Source organism: Lissotriton vulgaris, chromosome 7, assembly GCF_964263255.1.
Source record: "Lissotriton vulgaris chromosome 7, aLisVul1.2, whole genome shotgun sequence".
Taxonomy (NCBI): Eukaryota; Metazoa; Chordata; class Amphibia; order Caudata; family Salamandridae; genus Lissotriton; species Lissotriton vulgaris.
This window is the reverse complement of record NC_141695.1, coordinates 42,681,676-42,704,518: the sequence shown is the minus strand read 5'-3', so window position 1 is coordinate 42,704,518 and position 22,843 is coordinate 42,681,676. Positions and strand designations below refer to the sequence as shown.

The 22,843-nt window shown below is 46.4% G+C and overlaps 1 protein-coding gene across 5 annotated transcripts in view; it reads right to left on the bottom strand.

The window, feature by feature from the left end:
* Positions 1 to 22,843, bottom strand: part of LOC147700662 (uncharacterized) — a 334,569-nt gene that overhangs the window by 223,071 nt on the left and 88,655 nt on the right. For 4 of the 5 annotated variants that reach the window (XM_086929722.1, XM_086929724.1, XM_086929725.1 and 1 more), the window contains 3 exons: positions 15,560 to 15,643; positions 10,262 to 10,345; positions 4,965 to 5,048 (listed from right to left, as the gene is read on the bottom strand). The exons of the other annotated variant lie outside the window; for it this stretch is intronic. In XM_086929722.1, the coding sequence (XP_086785848.1) occupies positions 4,965 to 5,048; positions 10,262 to 10,345; positions 15,560 to 15,643 (252 nt within the window). The remainder of the gene's footprint in view (positions 1 to 4,964; positions 5,049 to 10,261; positions 10,346 to 15,559; positions 15,644 to 22,843) is intronic. 5 annotated transcript variants of the gene reach the window in all.

The following is a 22,843-nucleotide window of genomic DNA, read 5'->3' as shown; positions in this document are numbered from 1 at the left end:
GTGTGGCACTGGCAGGTGGCAGCTGCAGTATACTAATTAAATTATGGTAAATTCACGGCCATCAAAGGGGGAAAAGCGCGCCAGCCGACACACACAGTCCGACCGTCCCCCGCGCACGCCGAGAGAGATGGTGGCACTGGTGCGCCTGTGCGCGTCACCGTCACTGGCCTGCCCACACTGGCTGAAGCACTGCTCATGGATTGGCCAAAAATGTTCCCCAGGGCCGTCATTGGTAGCGCTATCCAGCGCTACAAGATTGGCGGCGCTGGGGACCCACAATTACACTAGTGTGTCCCGCACCCCACTCTACACACACACGCCATTAATCTAGGATGTGCGCCGCCCCCCGTCCGCGCCACTAATCTAGGGTGTGCCGCTCGGCTCTAAACTGCAACATCATGTCACAAGCAATTGCAAACAGCAGGTGCGCTTGCACAGTGTACTCCACTGCATGATTTCCTGTTTCCAGACTAGTGCCACACACAAAAAAATGCCGCCCTCACCAATTTTGCCGCCCTAGGCGGCCGCCTAGTCCTGCCTAATGGCAGAAACGGCCCTGCACCTATGATACTAGGTTGATGGTAATCTTATCGCTGATTACAAATGCCAGTCCCACTTCATGAAACATAGAAAATATTGCATTACCTGAACACGAAAAATGTCAACATACCTCTTCTTTATGAGATGCACCTAAAACATATTAACTGAGTGGGAAAGATGCTCATTGGTAGTTGTACAGTCGAGAATCAAAACTCAACAGATATTTCTACATGTGACTCGAAAAACTGTGGGCTAGCAATCCTTCTCAGAAATACCCCCCTGCATACGGTGCTTAGGAAACGGATAGATCCTATAGCTATATTTCTGTTCGTCGAACTAAAAATGCTACGTACCACCTGTAGGCCTTGGCCCTCGCTGCAGAGTTATCCGCAAATCTTATGCCCTCTCTCTCCTGTTTTCTTAACTTTTAGGACTCTGTGCACTTGACTACTGATAACCAGTGATAACGTGATTGACCTCTCTCCCTAAAGCATGGTAAAACTGGCTTACACCTGATAAGCATATTTAATTTACTTATAACACATTTTGTGATATCCCCTGTAAACATATAATGCTCATATTTAAGTATTATATTTGTTTATAGATTGTTGGGTATAGAACATTAAATATTTTCCAGTAAGGTTGAAGGCAGTTGTTGTGAGGATGCCTACTGGTGTGGTGGTGTAGCAGCTCATTCCTCATGCCCATTCAAGAAATATATTTCAATGACGTACATATCTGTGTGCTGAAATTACTACAACTTTGTTGGTAGTGAGCATTCAACTTACAAGCTACTCACAACAGACCTGTGTGTCATTTGTAATATTCCCAGTGTGATGCAAGTACGTTGGACTTTCCATGAGTACTCACTGATGGTTAAGGTGGAGGTGCTTCCAAGACTTTTCACTTCCTGCGTGCAAGTCTAGTTAGCCTGTTGCAGTGTGAGGGGCTGGACTTACTAGCTGCACACATCGAGGAGAGCTGGAAAGCAAGAGCTTTGTTTTGTGTAAACTGGGTGGGCCTTTTGGCATAAAGAAAATTTAGAAGCAGCCATTTTGGAGTCTATTGGAATGCAAGAATATATATGCGATATGGTGGCATGCTGAGTGGCCATTTTAGATTGGGAAGACTCACTCTTACATGGAAACCATTTTAGTTCTGGAAGAGGCAGATGATTGCTATTATGCACAATTGAATTGTGCCCGGCCAATATGGCCAATGTAAAGCATGCCCCAGACCATTGAAGGAGCCACTTTCACACACAACAACAGAACACACAAGCTGCCAAATTTTTCCAATTGCAATAGCACCAACGTGATATACACCATTCGTTGCCCCTGTGGTCTACTCTGTGTGGGACAGACCACCCAGAAAGTAAAGGCAAGAATATTACAACACATGAGTAGGGTAAGGTGCAAGGTACAGGGATCTCCCTTAGTAGATTACTTTGTGACACGTAACCATCCCCCAGAGAGCATACGATGGTGGGTAATTGAGAATATAGGTCTCCAGTCGAGAGGAGGGTCCGTATCAGTGGCCCTCAACTTCAAGGAATGTAGGTGGATCCATTCCCTTAATACGGTAATGGAGGGACTCAACGAGCTAGAGGAGATCTCAAGACAAACGGCCAACTATAACACCTAAGTGGCCTAAGCTTACACGTACCATATAAGGGCTTTTGTATCGTACATTATATATGTTTAATGTGGCTTAATCATGCATGTATAATTTCAGATAGTCTATGTATTAAACATCATATGTGTGTAATGTTGCATGAACGACTGGCACAATTACAACGGTGTGAGTCTTTACATCTGCATAATTACATGTTGCATGAGCGCCTCGCCTGTAAATCCGCATTATTGACTGACATGTTGCATGAGTGCATAGTACAACAACAATGGTGCACTGTCAGTATATAATGTTTAACAGTCTTTTGTATTTGCACTTTTGATAGATATGAGAGTGTCGTTAGTACAATAATAAATGCAACTTGTCTGGGATCAGTTATATTGTACCAATTGGCTTAAAGACGGATATGTGTTGTCTTTAACGTTTGATTTCACATAGACTGCATGAGCACTTTTAATTTCAACAAATGTGCATTTATTCGGTCAGTAACCAGCATGTGATGCTTCATAAATGTACACAAATGTATTATATCCAAGTTTCCATTGTAGATAGGTAACTGCGCTTTTGAACCCCCGCAATCGATAGAATTGTAACTGACTCCTGTATGCGTGCTATTTGTTGAACCATTCGTGGTATCTACGTGACATAGTTTTTCACACATTCTAAACGGCCAAATAGAGGGTGCTTAGCAACCGGGCTGGCTAGCATCCAGCTGCTGCTCAACCTAACTCTACCTGCACGCGTACGTTATTCATGTTTTAACAGCCATATCTCTGTTCTGCCATGGAGACTCCCTGACAAATTGCAGCGTTCTGCCAGGACTAATGCCTGAGAACACCACATACTATCCGAGGTGCTTAAAGTAACAAATCAAGGTAAGTGATTTTGAAGGGGCCTTTCTTTTCAAATGGTGCGAGAGTTCATTGTTTGATAAGCCTGAACAAGGGGCTCTAATCTTAATCCCTCTCCCGGTTCTTTCTCTACAGAATGGCCCTTCAATTTACATCACCTCAAGTAAGCGCCTGAGCACGAGCATTTCCGAATAGCGGGTCTATTAGTTACTGCTACGGCCATCATACCGACTTTGGTTGAGTTTTTGATCATCAGATCCTTAATCACGTAATGATGCGAATGTTCTAGTTCGACATGATCGCACAAGCGTGTCTAATCCTAATTACCCTCCCGGTTCTTTCTTAACAGAACCAGCCTGTGATTCACATCACAACAATCAAGGGCCCGAGTGGGCTTTTAGAGATGAGTGAGCATTTCCGACAAGCGGGTGTATTAATTACTGCTCCCGCCATCATACTGACTTTGGTGAGTTCCCGACCATCAGAGCCATAAACACGCAGTGTTTGTCTTTAGATCGGTCTCAGCGGTAATGTTTGTAAATACCAATCCTGCCCTTCCCTTTATTAGGTCTCGCCTATGCAGTGCGCATGCGCTGATTTGGAGGAAAACTCTTGTAATCGATTCCGTTTCGAGGCCAAAAACGTGCATGCATTGCATTGCTTTCAATGACAACTCTTGCACGTTTGGCTTTTCCCTTGCGGGAGCGAGCTTTGAAACCATCTGTTTGTAATTAACTTTCAAACAGATGGTGACTTTGTTCGCTTGAGCAAGGGAAACGCTGTGTGTGCTCTGGGCTGCACTCCCCACACCCCTCCCACTTGGTTTATTGCCTCCTGTCACACGCCCATACTCATCTTAACCTGCATTCCTTCTCCCACTCTTTCCTTACCCCTTCTTTCCGTTTCCCCTGCTTTTTCCCCTAACTGCTTCTTCTCTTCTCTCCCACTTAACCGGTCTCTCTACCTCTCTACCTCGTCCATTATCCCATTTGGTATCGCTTTGTTTGCCCTAAATTGGCAAGTATGCCAGACATGGGTCCCTTGCTCACTTTGCCACTGGACTCAAGCTAGCCTGGCTGATGATAGCTGATTAGCCAAAAAACAGTCAAAGGATGCTTATTTCCGGTCCAGGGAAGACATGGCTTGGCAGTTCTGGCTGGACTGTTCCCATGAGGCACAGGGTCAGACTGATTTGCATATGGCCATGTCTGAACTGGGGTGGTGGTGTGAGCTGAAGAATGATGATGGATTCAACCCAGATCAGTTGACTGGGGGTGAGTGTTTGATTTGCTCAAACGCTCCGTCCATCATCCCCTTTGGTATTGCTTTGTTCACCCTAAGATAGCAGGGTATGCCCAGACGTGGGTCCCTTGCTCACTTTGCCACTGGACTTAAGATAGCCTGGCTGATGACAGCTGATTAGCCAGAAATCGGTCCCAGGATGCGTGTTTCTGGTCCAGGGAAGACATGGCTTGGCAGTTCGGACTGGACTGTTCCCATGAGGCACAGGGTCAGACTGATTTGCATGTGGCCATGTCTGAACTGGGGTGGTGGAGTGAGCTAAAGAATGATTATGGATTAAACCCAGATCAGTGGACTGGGGGTGAGTGTTTGATTTGCTCAAACGCTCCGTCCATCATCCCCTTTGGTATCTCTAACTTGTAACAAATTGCACTACTAGAGCCACACTCTACTCCATTATGATTGCTGGAAGGAATCTATGTAAAACGATGAAGTTTCCAGGCAACGTGGAACAAGCGGGAACATTCCAGCACATTTTGGATCATTCAGGAAAGTCTCAGCTGCCATCGTGAGAGCAAGATGTATAAAAGCCACGTGAGAACAAGATGTTTAAAAGCTACGCCCATTCAAACACTCTTTGTTTGGCAATCTTTCTTCGTGAGCAAAATTGTTACTTGCCCAATGTCGCTATAAACCTACCTGATTTCAAGACATCCTGCTTCTGTTGGAGACTTTCTGATTGACTCCTGCTTTCATGTTCAAAGTCTCTGGATTGGTCGCAACCTGAAAGATAAGTAGAAAAAGACAAGTAAGAACCTTTATCTTGAGACACGAAAGAGAGATAGTTCAAGAATAAAACAAGCATGAGCTTGCCAACTACACTGTACACATGCAGAACTTAAAACTCAGATTGGCAGAAGGAACCAAAACATTCAGTTGTGACTTCGGCCCTAGGCCGCTCTACTTTTTAAGATTGAGAGAAAAAGCCAGAGCATAGCGTAGCGATCTTGTGTGGAAACAACATTGTAAATCCCAAGAACTCACAAACTCAGGCATAGGAGGCAACAATGCTGTGCACCACTCCTGCTGGATAAGAAGACGACAGGTTAGGGCATCTGTTACAACTACTGACTGAAACCTGTCCTAATAGAAACCTGACAGCCTGTCACCTTCACAGCACAGTCTTGCTCATTTAAAGGCATTAACAGTCTGGAAATGCCCAGCTTATATGACTGAGGATTTTACCTTCCAAGTCCGAATTTCTAGAGATGGATCCCTAACCACAAAGGACTTTTCGCCCCTTTTCTCTTTGTTGGAGAGTTATTTTTTCACACCTTCCTAACTTTGCAGTTGTTAACCCAAAACATTCAACCCTCTTTCACCTGACACTCTGTGTCACTTAGCCATTCTAATCAGAACACTGAACCTAGCTATAGCATGTTCAAGATACCTCTGTGATATCTACATTTTTCCTAACAGTTGTCTCATAAGTTTTCAAACTCTAAAGTATCTGAGTTCTGATCTCATAGTATCCTTGGCAAACTATAACAACATTCGAAATAACCCTGCGTGCTCCACAGCATGAACAATTCCTTCCACCTATGATACTAGGTTGATGGTAATCTTATCGCTGATTACAAATGCCAGTCCCACTTCATGAAACATAGAAAATATTGCATTACCTGAACACGAAAAATGTCAACATACCTCTTCTTTATGAGATGCACCTAAAACATATCAACTGAGTGGGAAAGATGCTGATTGGTAATTGTACAGACGAGAATCAAAACCCAACCGATATTTCTACATGTGACTCGAAACACTGTGGGCTAGCAATCCTTCTCAGAAATACCCCCCTGCATAGGGTGCTTAGGAAACGGATAGATCCTATAGCTATATTTCTGTTCGTCGAACTAAAAATGCTACGTACCACCTGTTGGCCTTGGCCCTCGCTGCAGAGTTATCCGCAAATCTTATGCCCTCTCTCTCCTGTTTTCTGAACTTTTAGGACTCTGTGCACTTGACTACTGATAACCAGTGATAACGTGATTGACCTCTCTCCCTAAAGCATGGTAAAACTGGCTTACACCTGATAAGCATATTTAATTTACTTATAACACATTTTGTGATATCCCCTGTAAACATATAATGCTCATATTTAAGTATTATATTTGTTTATAGATTGTTGGGTATAGAACATTAAATATTTTCCAGTAAGGTTGAAGGCAGTTGGTCTGAGGATGCTGACTGGTGTGGTGGTGTAGCAGCTCATTCCTCATGCCCATTCAAGAAATATATTTCAATGACGTACATATCTGTGTGCTGAAATTACTACAACTTTGTTGGTAGTGAGCATTTAACTTACAAGCTACTCACAACAGACCTGTGTGTCATTTGTAATATTCCCAGTGTGATGCAAGTACGTTGGACTTTCCATGAGTACTCACTGATGGTTAAGGTGGAGGTGCTTCCAAGACTTTTCACTTCCTGCGTGCAAGTCTAGTTAGCCTGTTGCAGTGTGAGGGGCTGGACTTACTAGCTGCACACATCGAGGAGAGCTGGAAAGCAAGAGCTTTGTTTTGTGTAAACTGGGTGGGCCTTTTGGCATAAAGAAAATTTAGAAGCAGCCATTTTGGAGTCTATTGGAATGCAAGAATTTATATGCGATATGGTGGCATGCTGAGTGGCCGTTTTAGATTGGGAAGACTCACTCTTACATGGAAACCATTTTAGTTCTGGAAGAGGCAGATGATTGCTATTATGCACAATTGAATTGTGCCCGGCCAATATGGCCAATGTAAAGCATGCCCCAGCCCATTGAAGGAGCCACTTTCACACACAACAATAGAACACACAAGCTGCCAAATTTTTCAAATTGCAATAGCACCAACGTGATATACACCATTCGTTGCCCCTGTGGTCTACTCTGTGAGGGACAGACCACCCAGAAAGTAAAGGCAAGAATATTACAACACATGAGTAGGGTAAGGTGCAAGGTACAGGGATCTCCCTTAGTAGATTACTTTGTGACACATAACCATCCCCCAGAGAGCATACGATGGTGGGTAATTGAGAAAATCGGTCTCCAGTCGAGAGAAGGGTCCGTATCAGTGGCCCTCAACTTCAAGGAATGTAGGTGGATCCATTCCCTTAATACGGTAATGGAGGGACTCAACGAGCTAGAGGAGACCTCAAGACAAATGGCCAACTATAACACCTAAGTGGCCTAAGCTTACACGTACCATTTAAGGGCTTTTGTATCATACATTATATATGTTTAATGTGGCTTAATCATGCATGTATAATTTCAGATAGTCTATGTACACACATCATATGTGTGTAATGTTGCATGAACGACTGGCACAATTACAACGGTGCGAGTCTTTACATCTGCATAATTACATGTTGCATGAGCGCCTCGCCTGTAAATCTGCATTATTGACTGACCTGTTGCATGAGTGCATAGTACAACAACAATGGTGCACTGTCAGTATATAATGTTTAACAGTCTTTTGTATGTGCACTTTTGATAGATATGAGAGTATCGTTAGTACAATAATAAATGCAACTTGTCTGGGATCAGTTATATTGTACCAATTGGCTTCAAGACGGATATGTGTTGTCTTTAACGTTTGATTTCACATAGACTGCATGAGCACTTTTAATTTCAACAAATGTGCATTTATTCGATCAGTAACCAGCATGTGATGCTTCATAACTGTACACAAATGTATTATCTCCAAGTTTCCATTGTAGATAGGTAACTGCGCTTTTGAACCCCCGCAATCGATAGAATTGTAACTGACTCTTGTATGCGTGCTATTTGTTGAACCATTCGTGGTATCTACGTGACATCGTTTTTCACACATTCTAAACGGCCAAATAGAGGGTGCTTAGCAACCGGGCTGGCTAGCATCCAGCTGCTGCTCAACCTAACACTACCTGCACGCGTACGTTATTCATGTTTTAACAGCCATATCTCTGTTCTGCCATGGAGACTCCCTGACAAATTGCAGCGTTCTGCCAGGACTAATGCCTGAGAACACCACATACTATCCGAGGTGCTTAAAGTAACAAATCAAGGTAAGTGATTTCAAAGGGGCCTTTCTTTTCAAATGGTGCGAGAGTTCATTGTTTGATAAGCCTGAACAAGGGGATCTAATCTTAATCCCTCTCCCGGTTCTTTCTCTACAGAATGGCCCTTCAATTTACATCACCTCAAGTAAGCGCCTGAGCACGAGCATTTTCGAATAGCGGGTCTATTAGTTACTGCTTTGGCCATCATACCGACTTTGGTGAGTTTTTGATCATCAGATCCTTAATCACGTAATGATGCGAATGTTCTAGTTCGACATGATCGCATAAGCGTGTCTAATCCTAATTACCCTCCCGGTTCTTTCTTAACAGAACCAGCCTGTGATTCACATCACCACAATCAAGGGCCCGAGTGTGCTTTTAGAGATGAGTGAGCATTTCCGACAAGCGGGTGTATTAATTACTGCTCCCGCCATCATACTGACTTTGGTGAGTTCCCGACCATCAGAGCCATAAACACGCAGTGTGTGTCTTAAGATGGGTCTCAGCGGGAATGTTTGTAAATACCAATCCTGCCCTTCCCTTTGTTAGGTCTCGCCTATGCAGTGCGCATGCGCTGATTTGGAGGAGAACTCTTGTAATCGATTCCGTTTCGAGGCCAAAAACGTGCATGCATTGCATTGCTTTCAATGACAACTCTTGCACGTTTGGCGTTTCCCTTGCGGGAGCGAGCTTTGAAACCATCTGTTTATAATTAACTTTCAAACAGATGGTGACTTTGTTCGCTTGAGCAAGGGAAACACTGTGTGTGCTCTGGGCTGCACTCCCCACACCCCTCCCACTTGGTTTATTGCCTCCTGTCACACGCCCATACTCATCTTAACCTGCCTTCCTTCTCCCACTCTTTCCTTACCCCTTCTTTCCGTTTCCCCTGCTTTTTCCCCTAACTGCTTCTTCTCTTCTCTCCCACTTAACCGGTCTCTCTACCTCCCTACCTCGTCCATTATCCCATTTGGTATCGCTTTGTTTGCCCTAAATTGGCAGGTATGCCAGACATGGGTCCCTTGCTCACTTTGCCACTGGACTCAAGCTAGCCTGGCTGATGATGGCTGATTAGCCAAAAAACAGTCAAAGGATGCTTATTTCCAGTCCAGGGAAGACATGGCTTGGCAGTTCTGGCTGGACTGTTCCCATGAGGCACAGGGTCAGACTGATTTGCATATGGCCATGTCTGAACTGGGGTGGTGGTGTGAGCTGAAGAATGATGATGGATTCAACCCAGATCAGTTGACTGGGGGTGAGTGTTTGATTTGCTCAAACGCTCCGTCCATCATCCCCTTTGGTATCGCTTTGTTCACCCTTATATAGCAGGATATGCCCAGACGTGGGTCCCTTGCTCACTTTGCCACTGGACTTAAGATAGCCTGGCTGATGACAGCTGATTAGCCAGAAATCGGTCCCAGGATGCGTGTTTCTGGTCTGGAAGACATGGCTTGGCAGTTCGGACTGGACTGTTCCCGTGAGGCACAGGGTCATTCTGATTTGCATGTGGCCATGTCTGAACTGGGTTGGTGGAGTGAGCTAAAGAATGATTATGGATTAAACCCAGATCAGTTGACTGGGGGTGAGTGTTTGATTTGCTCAAACGCTCCGTCCATCATCCCCTTTGGTATCTCTAACTTGTAACAAATGGCACTACTAGAGCCACATTCTACTCCATTATGATTGCTGGAAGGAATCTATGGAAAACGATGAAGTTTCCAGGCAACGTGGAACAAGCAGGAGCATTCCAGCACATTTTGGATCATTCAGGAAAGTCTCAGCTGCCATCGTGAGAGCAAGATGTATAAAAGCCAAGTGAGAACAAGATGTATAAAAGCTCGCCCATTCAAACACTCTTTGTTTGGCAATCTTTCTTCGTGAGCAAAATTGTTACTTGCCCAATGTCGCTATAAACCTACCTGATTTCAAGACATCCTGCTTGTTTTGGAGACTTTCTGATTGACTCCTGCTTTCATGTTCAAAGTCTCTGGATTGGTCGCAACCTGAAAGATAAGTAGAAAAAGACAAGTAAGAACCTTTATCTTGAGACACGAAAGAGAGATAGTTCAAGAATAAAACAAGCATGAGCTTGCCAACTACACTGTACAAATGCAGAACTTAAAACTCAGATTGGCAGAAGGAACCAAAACATTCAGTTGTGACTTCGGCCCTAGGCCGCTCTACTTTTTAAGATTGAGAGAAAAAGCCAGAGCATAGCGTAGCGATCTTGTGTGGAAACAACATTGTAAATCCCAAGAACTCACAAACTCAGGCATAGGAGGCAACAATGCTGTGCACCACTCCTGCTGGATCAGAAGACGACAGGTTAGGGCATCTGTTACCACTACTGACTGAAACCTGTCCTAATAGAAACCTGACAGCCTGTCACCTTCACAGCACAGTCTTGCTCATTTAAAGGCATTACCAGTCTGGAAATGCCCAGCTTATATGACTGAGGATTTTACCTTCCAAGTCCGAATTTCTAGAGATGGATCCCTAACCACAAAGGACTTTTCCCCCTTTATCTCTTTGTTGGAGAGGTTTTTTCACACCTTCCTAACTTTGCAGTTGTTAACCCAAAACATTCAACCCTCTTTCACCTGACACTCTGTGTCACATAGCCATTCTAATCAGAACACTGAACCTAGCTATAGCATCTTCAAGATACCTCTGTGATATCTACATTTTTCCTAACAGTTGTCTCATAAGTTTTCAAACTCCAAAGTATCTGAGTTCTGATCTCATAGTATCCTTGGCAAACTATAACAACGTTCGAAATAACCATGCGTGCTCTACAGCATGAACTATTCCTTCCACCTATGATACTAGGTTGATGGTAATCTTACCGCTGATTACAAATGCCAGTCCCACTTCATGAAACATAGAAAATATTGCATTACCTGAACACGAAAAATGTCAACATACCTCTTCTTTATGAGATGCACCTAAAACATATTAACTGAGTGGGAAAGATGCTCATTGGTAGTTGTACAGTCGAGAATCAAAACTCAACAGATATTTCTACATGTGACTCGAAAAACTGTGGGCTAGCAATCCTTCTCAGAAATACCCCCCTGCATACGGTGCTTAGGAAACGGATAGATCCTATAGCTATATTTCTGTTCGTCGAACTAAAAATGCTACGTACCACCTGTAGGCCTTGGCCCTCGCTGCAGAGTTATCCGCAAATCTTATGCCCTCTCTCTCCTGTTTTCTGAACTTTTAGGACTCTGTGCACTTGACTACTGATAACCAGTGATAACGTGATTGACCTCTCTCCCTAAAGCATGGTAAAACTGGCTTACACCTGATAAGCATATTTAATTTACTTATAACACATTTTGTGATATCCCCTGTAAACATATAATGCTCATATTTAAGTATTATATTTGTTTATAGATTGTTGGGTATAGAACATTAAATATTTTCCAGTAAGGTTGAAGGCAGTTGTTGTGAGGATGCTGACTGGTGTGGTGGTGTAGCAGCTCATTCCTCATGCCCATTCAAGAAATATATTTCAATGACGTACATATCTGTGTGCTGAAATTACTACAACTTTGTTGGTAGTGAGCATTCAACTTACAAGCTACTCACAACAGACCTGTGTGTCATTTGTAATATTCCCATTGTGATGCAAGTACGTTGGACTTTCCATGAGTACTCACTGATGGTTAAGGTGGAGGTGCTTCCAAGACTTTTCACTTCCTGCATGCAAGTCTAGTTAGCCTGTTGCAGTGTGAGGGGCTGGACTTACTAGCTGCACACATCGAGGAGAGCTGGAAAGCAAGAGCTTTGTTTTGTGTAAACTGGGTGGGCCTTTTGGCATAAAGAAAATTTAGAAGCAGCCATTTTGGAGTCTATTGGAATGCAAGAATATATATGCGATATGGTGGCATGCTGAGTGGCCATTTTAGATTGGGAAGACTCACTCTTACATGGAAACCATTTTAGTTCTGGAAGAGGCAGATGATTGCTATTATGCACAATTGAATTGTGCCCGGCCAATATGGCCAATGTAAAGCATGCCCCAGACCATTGAAGGAGCCACTTTCACACACAACAACAGAACACACAAGCTGCCAAATTTTTCCAATTGCAATAGCACCAACGTGATATACACCATTCGTTGCCCCTGTGGTCTACTCTGTGTGGGACAGACCGCCCAGAAAGTAAAGGCAAGAATATTACAACACATGAGTAGGGTAAGGTGCAAGGTACAGGGATCTCCCTTAGTAGATTACTTTGTGACACGTAACCATCCCCCAGAGAGCATACGATGGTGGGTAATTGAGAATATAGGTCTCCAGTCGAGAGGAGGGTCCGTATCAGTGGCCCTCAACTTCAAGGAATGTAGGTGGATCCATTCCCTTAATACGGTAATGGAGGGACTCAACGAGCTAGAGGAGATCTCAAGACAAATGGCCAACTATAACACCTAAGTGGCCTAAGCTTACACGTACCATATAAGGGCTTTTGTATCATACATTATATATGTTTAATGTGGCTTAATCATGCATGTATAATTTCAGATAGTCTATGTATTAAACATCATATGTGTGTAATGTTGCATGAACGACTGGCACAATTACAACGGTGTGAGTCTTTACATCTGCATAATTACATGTTGCATGAGCGCCTCGCCTGTAAATCCGCATTATTGACTGACATGTTGCATGAGTGCATAGTACAACAACAATGGTGCACTGTCAGTATATAATGTTTAACAGTCTTTTGTATTTGCACTTTTGATAGATATGAGAGTGTCGTTAGTACAATAATAAATGCAACTTGTCTGGGATCAGTTATATTGTACCAATTGGCTTAAAGACGGATATGTGTTGTCTTTAACGTTTGATTTCACATAGACTGCATGAGCACTTTTAATTTCAACAAATGTGCATTTATTCGGTCAGTAACCAGCATGTGATGCTTCATAAATGTACACAAATGTATTATATCCAAGTTTCCATTGTAGATAGGTAACTGCGCTTTTGAACCCCCGCAATCGATAGAATTGTAACTGACTCCTGTATGCGTGCTATTTGTTGAACCATTCGTGGTATCTACGTGACATAGTTTTTCACACATTCTAAACGGCCAAATAGAGGGTGCTTAGCAACCGGGCTGGCTAGCATCCAGCTGCTGCTCAACCTAACGCTACCTGCACGCGTACGTTATTCATGTTTTAACAGCCATATCTCTGGTCTGCCATGGAGACTCCCTGACAAATTGCAGCGTTCTGCCAGGACTAATGCCTGAGAACACCACATACTATCTGAGGTGCTTAAAGTAACAAATCAAGGTAAGTGATTTCAAAGGGGCCTTTCTTTTCAAATGGTGCGAGAGTTCATTGTTTGATATGCCTAAACAAGGGGCTCTAATCTTAATCCCTCTCCCAGTTCTTTCTCTACAGAATGGCCCTTCAATTTACATCACCTCAAGTAAGCGCCTGAGCACGAGCATTTCCGATTAGCGAGTCTATTAGTTACTGCTACGGCCATCATACCGACTTTGGTGAGTTTTTGATCATCAGATCCTTAATCACGTAATGATGCGAATGTTCTAGTTAGACATGATCGCACAAGCGTGTCTAATCCTAATTACCCTCCCGGTTCTTTCTTAACAGAACCAGCCTGTGATTCACATCACAACAATCAAGGGCCCGAGTGTGCTTTTAGAGATGAGTGAGCATTTCCGACAAGCGGGTGTATTAATTACTGCTCCCGCCATCATACTGACTTTGGTGAGTTCCCGACCATCAGAGCCATAAACACGCAGTGTTTGTCTTTAGATCGGTCTCAGCGGTAATGTTTGTAAATACCAATCCTGCCCTTCCCTTTGTTAGGTCTCGCCTATGCAGTGCGCATGCGCTGATTTGGAGGAGAACTCTTGTAATCGATTCCGTTTCGAGGCCAAAAACGTGCATGCATTGCATTGCTTTCAATGACAACTCTTGCACGTTTGGCGTTTCCCTTGCGGGAGCGAGCTTTGAAACCATCTGTTTGTAATTAACTTTCAAACAGATGGTGACTTTGTTCGCTTGAGCAAGGGAAACGCTGTGTGTGCTCTGGGCTGCACTCCCCACACCCCTCCCACTTGGTTTATTGCCTCCTGTCACACGCCCATACTCATCTTAACCTGCATTCCTTCTCCCACTCTTTCCTTACCCCTTCTTTCCGTTTCCCCTGCTTTTTCCCCTAACTGCTTCTTCTCTTCTCTCCCACTTAACCGGTCTCTCTACCTCTCTACCTCGTCCATTATCCCATTTGGTATCGCTTTGTTTGCCCTAAATTGGCAGGTATGCCAGACATGGGTACTTGCTCACTTTGCCACTGGACTCAAGCTAGCCTGGCTGATGATAGCTGATTAGCCAAAAAACAGTCAAAGGATGCTTATTTCCGGTCCAGGGAAGACATGGCTTGGCAGTTCTGGCTGGACTGTTCCCATGAGGCACAGGGTCAGACTGATTTGCATATGGCCATGTCTGAACTGGGGTGGTGGTGTGAGCTGAAGAATGATGATGGATTCAACCCAGATCAGTTGACTGGGGGTGAGTGTTTGATTTGCTCAAACGCTCCGTCCATCATCCCCTTTGGTATTGCTTTGTTCACCCTAAGATAGCAGGGTATGCCCAGACGTGGGTCCCTTGCTCACTTTGCCACTGGACTTAAGATAGCCTGGCTGATGACAGCTGATTAGCCAGAAATCGGTCCCAGGATGTGTGTTTCTGGTCCAGGGAAGACATGGCTTGGCAGTTCGGACTGGACTGTTCCCATGAGGCACAGGGTCAGACTGATTTGCATGTGGCCATGTCTGAACTGGGGTGGTGGAGTGAGCTAAAGAATGATTATGGATTAAACCCAGATCAGTTGACTGGGGGTGAGTGTTTGATTTGCTCAAACGCTCCATCCATCATCCCCTTTGGTATCTCTAACTTGTAACAAATTGCACTACTAGAGCCACACTCTACTCCATTATGATTGCTGGAAGGAATCTATGTAAAACGATGAAGTTTCCAGGCAACGTGGAACAAGCGGGAACATTCCAGCACATTTTGGATCATTCAGGAAAGTCTCAGCTGCCATCGTGAGAGCAAGATGTATAAAAGCCACGTGAGAACAAGATGTTTAAAAGCTACGCCCATTCAAACACTCTTTGTTTGGCAATCTTTCTTCGTGAGCAAAATTGTTACTTGCCCAATGTCGCTATAAACCTACCTGATTTCAAGACATCCTGCTTCTGTTGGAGACTTTCTGATTGACTCCCGCTTTCATGTTCAAAGTCTCTGGATTGGTCGCAACCTGAAAGATAAGTAGAAAAAGACAAGTAAGAACCTTTATCTTGAGACACGAAAGAGAGATAGTTCAAGAATAAAACAAGCATGAGCTTGCCAACTACACTGTACACATGCAGAACTTAAAACTCAGATTGGCAGAAGGAACCAAAACATTCAGTTGTGACTTCGGCCCTAGGCCGCTCTACTTTTTAAGATTGAGAGAAAAAGCCAGAGCATAGCGTAGCGATCTTGTGTGGAAACAACATTGTAAATCCCAAGAACTCACAAACTCAGGCATAGGAGGCAACAATGCTGTGCACCACTCCTGCTGGATAAGAAGACGACAGGTTAGGGCATCTGTTACAACTACTGACTGAAACCTGTCCTAATAGAAACCTGACAGCCTGTCACCTTCACAGCACAGTCTTGCTCATTTAAAGGCATTACCAGTCTGGAAATGCCCAGCTTATATGACTGAGGATTTTACCTTCCAAGTCCGAATTTCTAGAGATGGATCCCTAACCACAAAGGACTTTTCGCCCCTTTTCTCTTTGTTGGAGAGTTATTTTTTCACACCTTCCTAACTTTGCAGTTGTTAACCCAAAACATTCAACCCTCTTTCACCTGACACTCTGTGCCACTTAGCCATTCTAATCAGAACACTGAACCTAGCTATAGCATGTTCAAGATACCTCTGTGATATCTACATTTTTCCTAACAGTTGTCTCATAAGTTTTCAAACTCTAAAGTATCTGAGTTCTGATCTCATAGTATCCTTGGCAAACTATAACAACATTCGAAATAACCCTGCGTGCTCCACAGCATGAACAATTCCTTCCACCTATGATACTAGGTTGATGGTAATCTTATCGCTGATTACAAATGCCAGTCCCACTTCATGAAACATAGAAAATATTGCATTACCTGAACACGAAAAATGTCAACATACCTCTTCTTTATGAGATGCACCTAAAACATATCAACTGAGTGGGAAAGATGCTGATTGGTAATTGTACAGTCGAGAATCAAAACCCAACAGATATTTCTACATGTGACTCGAAACACTGTGGGCTAGCAATCCTTCTCAGAAATACCCCCCTGCATAGGGTGCTTAGGAAACGGATAGATCCTATTGCAAATGCTACTTACCAGTATGCATCTGTTCTTGGCATGTAGGGCTGCTGACATTCATATCTGTGCATAGACCGCCACCTAGTGTTGGGTCCGGATGATTGCACATTGTTGTCCTGGAAGAGTCTTCGAAGTATCACGAGATAGGTGGCTCCTCCCCTGGACTACAGTGCGCATGGGCATCGCCTCCATCCCCAGATTGTTTTTAGCCATTGGCAGAGATGGAGTGAAGTATGTGAAAGATGACCATGCTGATGAGCATATGTATATATGAAGACTGCAGCTGCTACAGGCGCCGGGGAGGAGGGCGGGCGATATGAATGTCAGCAGCCCTACATGCCAAGAACAGATGCATACTGGTAAGTAGCATTTGCAGTTCGAGGCATGTGGGCTGCTGAATTCATATCTGTGCATAGAATACATAGCAGTCCCTCCATTAACGGCGGCCGCCCGTGCCAGCTGCAGCAGTCTGAAAAAGCGTTTTTAGAACAGCCTGACCAACAGCTGCCTGCTGTTTGGAATGCACGTCTACACAGTAGTGCTTAGTGAAAGTATGTGTGGTAGACCATGTGGCTGCTCTACAGATATCTTCTAAGGGAATGTTACCTAGGAAAGCCATAGAGGCCCCTAACTTCCTAGTGGAGTGGGCCCTCGGTGGGATAGTGAGAGTGCGCTTAGCTTTAGCGTAGCAGATCTGAATGCACTTTACTATCCATCTAGCAATCCCCGCTTTGGAGATAGCGTTTCCCTTGTGTTGTGTGGCAAAAGCAACAAAGAGCTGTTTGGTTTTGCGGAAATCTTTAGTCCTGTCCACATAGTACATCAAGGCCCTTTTCACATCAAGGGTGTGGAGCATGCGCTCCGCCAGCGTCTCTGGGTTTTGGAAAAACACCGGCAATTCAATTGTTTGGTTTATGTGGAATTGTGAGACTACTTTGGGTAAGAATTTAGGGTTAGTGCGGAGCACCACCCTGTTAGCATGTACTTGGAAAAATGGTTCTTGGATGGTGAGTGCCTGCAACTCACTAACCCTCCGTAGCGATGTAATTGCTACTAAGAAAGCCACCTTCCAAGTCAGAAACTGAAGCTCACAAGAGTGCAGTGGCTCAAAAGGAGGACCCATCAGCCTTGTAAGAACCACGTTGAGGTTCCATTCCGGAGCTGGTGGAGTCCTTGGTGGAATGACCCTTTTGAGTCCTTCCAGAAAGGCCTTGATAGCAGGGACCTTAAAGAGTGATAGGTGCTGCCTATTCTGGAGGTATGCTGCCATAGCAGACAGGTGAATGCGGATGGAAGAGTACGCTAGATTACATCGATACAGGTGAAAAAGGTAACAGATGATGTTCTGAATGGAAGCTTCTAGCGGGTCAATGTCGTGGTTCACACAGTAGATGACAAACCTCTTCCATTTAGCCGCATAACAAGCTCTAGTAGTGGGCTTCCTTGCCTCCCGAATGATGTCCATGCAATCGGGAGGAAGATTGAGGTAGCCAAACTCTAGGACTTCAGGAGCCAGATCGCCAGGTTGAGCTGTTGTGGATCTGGGTGCTGAATGTCGCCATGGCTCTGCGTCAGAAGGCTGGGAGTGAGATGAAGCCTTTGATGCGGTACCACGGAGAGTTCCAGAAACGTGGTGTACCATGGTTGGCGAGCCCACGATGGAGCAACCAGGATGAGCGTCATCGAGTGTTGCCTGAGCTTGCGTGCCACCAGCGGTATCAGAGGTGCTGGGGGAAAAGCGTACGCAAATCTGCCTGACCAGTTCATCCACATCGCATTGCCCTGTGATTGGGGGTGTGGGAACCTGGCGGCGAAGCTTTGGCATTTTGCGTTCTCCCTTGTGGCGAACAGGTCTATCTCTGGATGACCCCACATTTGGAAGTACGGTTGGAGTACCGATGGATGTATCTCCCACTCGTGCATCTGATGGCTGTGCCTGCTGAGGAGGTCTGCCATCTGATTGTCCTTGCCCGGGAGGTGCTCCGCCATGAGGAAGATGTTCCTCTGAATGGCCCACTTCCACATGCTCTGAGCCAGATGAGACAGCTGTGGAGAGTGTGTGCCTCCCTGTTTCTGGATGTAGTACATGGCCGTCATGTTGTCCGTCCGGATCAACACGACCTTGTTGCACAGATGTACTTTGAACGCCTTTAAGGCCATGAAGATTGCCATCAGTTCCAACACATTGATGTGCATCTTCCTCTGCTGTAGTGTCCATAGTCCCTGCACAGTGTAATGGAGTACATGCGCTCCCCATCCCTGGAGAGAGGCGTCCGTCGTCAGGATAATCTGTGGGACAGGCTCTTGGAATGGTCGGCCTTTGCAAAGGTTTTGTGGATTCCACCAATGCAGAGAGTTGTATGCCCGACCGCTCACCAACACTAGGTCTGTCAGTTGCCCATGAGCCTGAGTCCACTGACGTGCTAGGCACTCCTGAAGCGGACGCATATGTAGTCTCGCGTGCGGGACAATGGAGATGCAGGAGGCCATCATGCCTATCAACTGCATGAACACCTTCGCTGGAAGCGAGTGTTGGGGTCTGAACCGTTGGATCAGCGCCTGGATACTGGCGATTCTCACTGAATTTGGCTGCGCAGTGGCCGCCAGAGTGTTGATTGTTGCGCCCAGATACTGTCGCACGTGGGCGGGCTGGAGATGGGACTTGGGGTAGTTCAGTGAGAAACCCAGATCGTGCAGGAGATGAATGGTGCGTGACACGTGGTCTGCGCACTGTTGTTCCGTCCTTGCCTGAATGAGCCAGTCGTCCAGGTAAGGATAGACGTGGACGTTTTGGCGACGGAGATGCGCCGCCACAGTCGCTAGGCACTTTGTAAATACCCTTGGTGCCGTGGTGACCCCGAACGGCAGGACCTTGAACTGGTAATGCTGGTCTAAGATCGTGAATCTGAGGTACTTCCTGTGGGAAGGATGTAGGGGGATATGAAAATAGGCATCTTTCAGATCCAGTGTAGCCAGAAAATCCCCCTGCTGAAGCAGGGGAAGCACTTGCTGCAACGTGAGCATATGGAAATGCTCCGAGAGTATGTACCAGTTTAGGGGCCTGAGGTCCAGGATAGGCCTGAGGGAACCGTCCTTCTTGGGAATCAGGAAATAGAGGGAGTAAACCCCTGTTCCCCGCTCTCGCAATGGAACGAGCTCTATTGCCCCTTTTTGCAGCATAACTAGAACTTCCTGCTGCAACAAGGTCAAATGCTCTCCTGACATAGGACGGCTTCTTGGGGGTATGTCTGGTGGAATGGAAGTAAGCTCTAGACAGTACCCGTACTGGATAAGGGACCTCACCCACCTGTCCGTGGTGATGTTCTTCCACGCCGGCAGGAACTGCTGAAGTCTCCCCCCAACCGGTGTTGCGTGGTCGGGGGGCAGTGACAAGACGTCACTGCTTGTTGTTGGTGGTGGACCTGGAGCCATTGTTTCCACGTCCCCTGCCTTTGATATTATTGCCTCTGTAACCACCTCTACCCTTGTTGTTATACGAGGGCTGGGTGTTACCCTTGTAGTATTGTGTGGACTGGGATGCCTGTCCCCGGGAGGTGCCTTTTGAATTTGAACGGCGAAAGGAACCACCCCGAAACTGCTGACTCTGTAAAGCCCCCATCGACTTTGCAGTTTCGGTATCCTTTTTCATTTTTTCTAGGGAGGCATCCACTTCAGGGCCAAACAGATGGTCAGGATTCACTGTTTGACTCAAAATAGTGGTTTGGATGTCGGGCTTGAACCCCGAAATTCTAAGCCAGGCATGACGTCTAAGTAACACACTTGTATTGATGGCTCTGGAGGCTGTATCTGCCACGTCTAGAGCACATTTGATGGACGCATTCGTAATGAGTTTACCCTCCTGAATGAGCATCTCTCCTGCCTCCTTGTATTGGTCAGGCAAGTGTTGCAGAATGGCCTCTAATGTGTCATAATGGGCCCTATCATAACGTGCAAGCAGGGCTTGGGTGTTAGATATTCTCCAGATGTTAGCTGCCTGCGCAGCAATGTGTTTGCCCGAGGCGTCAAAGATCTTGGACTCTGTCTGGGGGAGGAGCGTCACCAGTAGTCTGAGAATTCGCCCTCTTCCGAGCGTTGGAAACAACCAAGGAGTCCAATGGCAAGTGTCCCTTGATATAAGTGGGATCCGTGGGCGCTGCCTTATATTTCCTGTCGATGCGAGGGTTGACCACCCGTGCCCGGGTGGGCTCTTTGAAAACCTCCGGTGCATGCTTTAGCACCCCTTTAAGCATCGGTAGCGTTTTGACCTGCTTTTCGGCTACCGAGAAGGTGTCGAATAAGAAGTCCGCATCCACGGGGTCCGAGTGCAGCTCGACATCGTGGTTCGCCGCAGCTCTCTCTAGTAAAGCATTGAAGGCCGCCGAGTCCTCTGTCGGGGACGTCTTGGCGGCGAAAAGTTGAGTGTCCTGACCCGACTGCGGGTCTTCTGTGTCGCCTCCTGCGGCCCAAGGCACATGCTCCTCCTCCCTATCCGAGTACGCAGGATAGTTGTACTCGGCATCTTCCTCGTCCGCGGGTGAATGCGTCGGCGAGTGTTCCAAGGCCTGTGGGGACACAGGTTCCACCAGAGCCGAAGAGTCCGCAGAGTACTTTTTGTTCTTGAGCGGGATCTTAAAAGGCTCCAACGCCGGCTCCGACGTGATCTTTCGTTTGAGGAGCGACAGTTTCCCGGTGTTGGCGTCGATGATGACCTCACGACGTTCCTCTACCGCGAGCGGTTGGAGCCGAAGCTTCGACACCACCAAGGCAGCTTTCGGCGTTAACACCTCCCCTGAATGTCCGCCCTGTTTCGGCGCGAAGGCCTTCGGCGCCGACTTGGGTGGAAGGGTGAAACGAATAGGCGTTTGTTCTTTAGTAGGCTTAGGCGTGAGCGTAGGCACTACAGTGTCCTGAGCGGGAACCACCGTGGGCTTTTGGATCCGCTGTAAGGATTCCCCCACTTTCTTCGTAAAGGTTGCCGAGGGTTGCACCTGCTCGAACGACCCCTCATCTTCGAGAGCTTGATCGCCGGTAGGCTTCTTCTTCGGGGCCGACGCCCCCTGCCTAGGCGCATCGTCGCCCTGACGCTTCTTCGAAGCCGTCTTCGGGTCCCCGACCCCTTTCGGCGCCGACGCGGCCGCGTCGGAGGCCTTCGCCTTCGGCGTCGACCCCGAGGGCTTCGGGTCGGCCATCTTGGCGTGGCTCTTCAAGTCGGCCATTTTGGTTTTCTTGGAAGTTGACGCCTCCAGAACCTTCTTCACCAACGCAACTTTCAGTTTCGGTTTCGCATCCGAGGGTGCGTGACCAGTTGGCTTCACTTTCGTTTTCTTCAACATAAGTGATGGCTTAGAAATGTCCGTGACCGGGCCCGGAGGCGGGGACGTAGGACTGTTAGGTAGATCTTGGGTAAGGCCCGAAGGCGATCCCTCGACCTGGGCCGTATGAAGGGGAATAACCCCTGAGTCTGATTGGGGATGCTCCTCCTCTGAGCTATCTCCCATCGTGGCACAAGCCTGATTGTCGTCCCCTACCTCGTCGGAGACTTCGTCAAAGTCCGCCTCACCCGCGTCGTAGTTTTCCTCCTCGGACGCGGGGCCAGAGTCCGACTCTCGCACGTCGTCTTCTCCCTCGACAGATTCCTGGAAAATGTCATCTGGTGGGGGCGCCGAAGCCGACAATTGAGCCTGGAGTCGATTGGCCCGGCGAATCTTTAAAGTTTTCTTGCTTCGGAACTTCGAACACGCCATGCAGGTGTCTTCGCGGTGATCCGGCGACAAGCAGGTATTGCACACAGGGTGCACGTCGAGGTGTGAATATTTGGAGTGACACAGCGGACACTTTTTGAATGGAGTCCGCTCCATAGCAAAAGGTGTAGTGTAGGCCCCTCCGCGCCGAAGGCACGTGGAAGGGCAGTAAGAGATAGGAGCTGAGAGTCAGAAAGAAACCCGTACGCAACTATACCGACGCCCAGCCTAAAGACCTTTTGGTCTCGAGTAGAAGTTGAACAACTATCGGTTCCGAAAAAGGGAACCGAAACACATCCGAACCCAATGGCGGAAAAAAACAATCTGGGGATGGAGGCGATGCCCATGCGCAC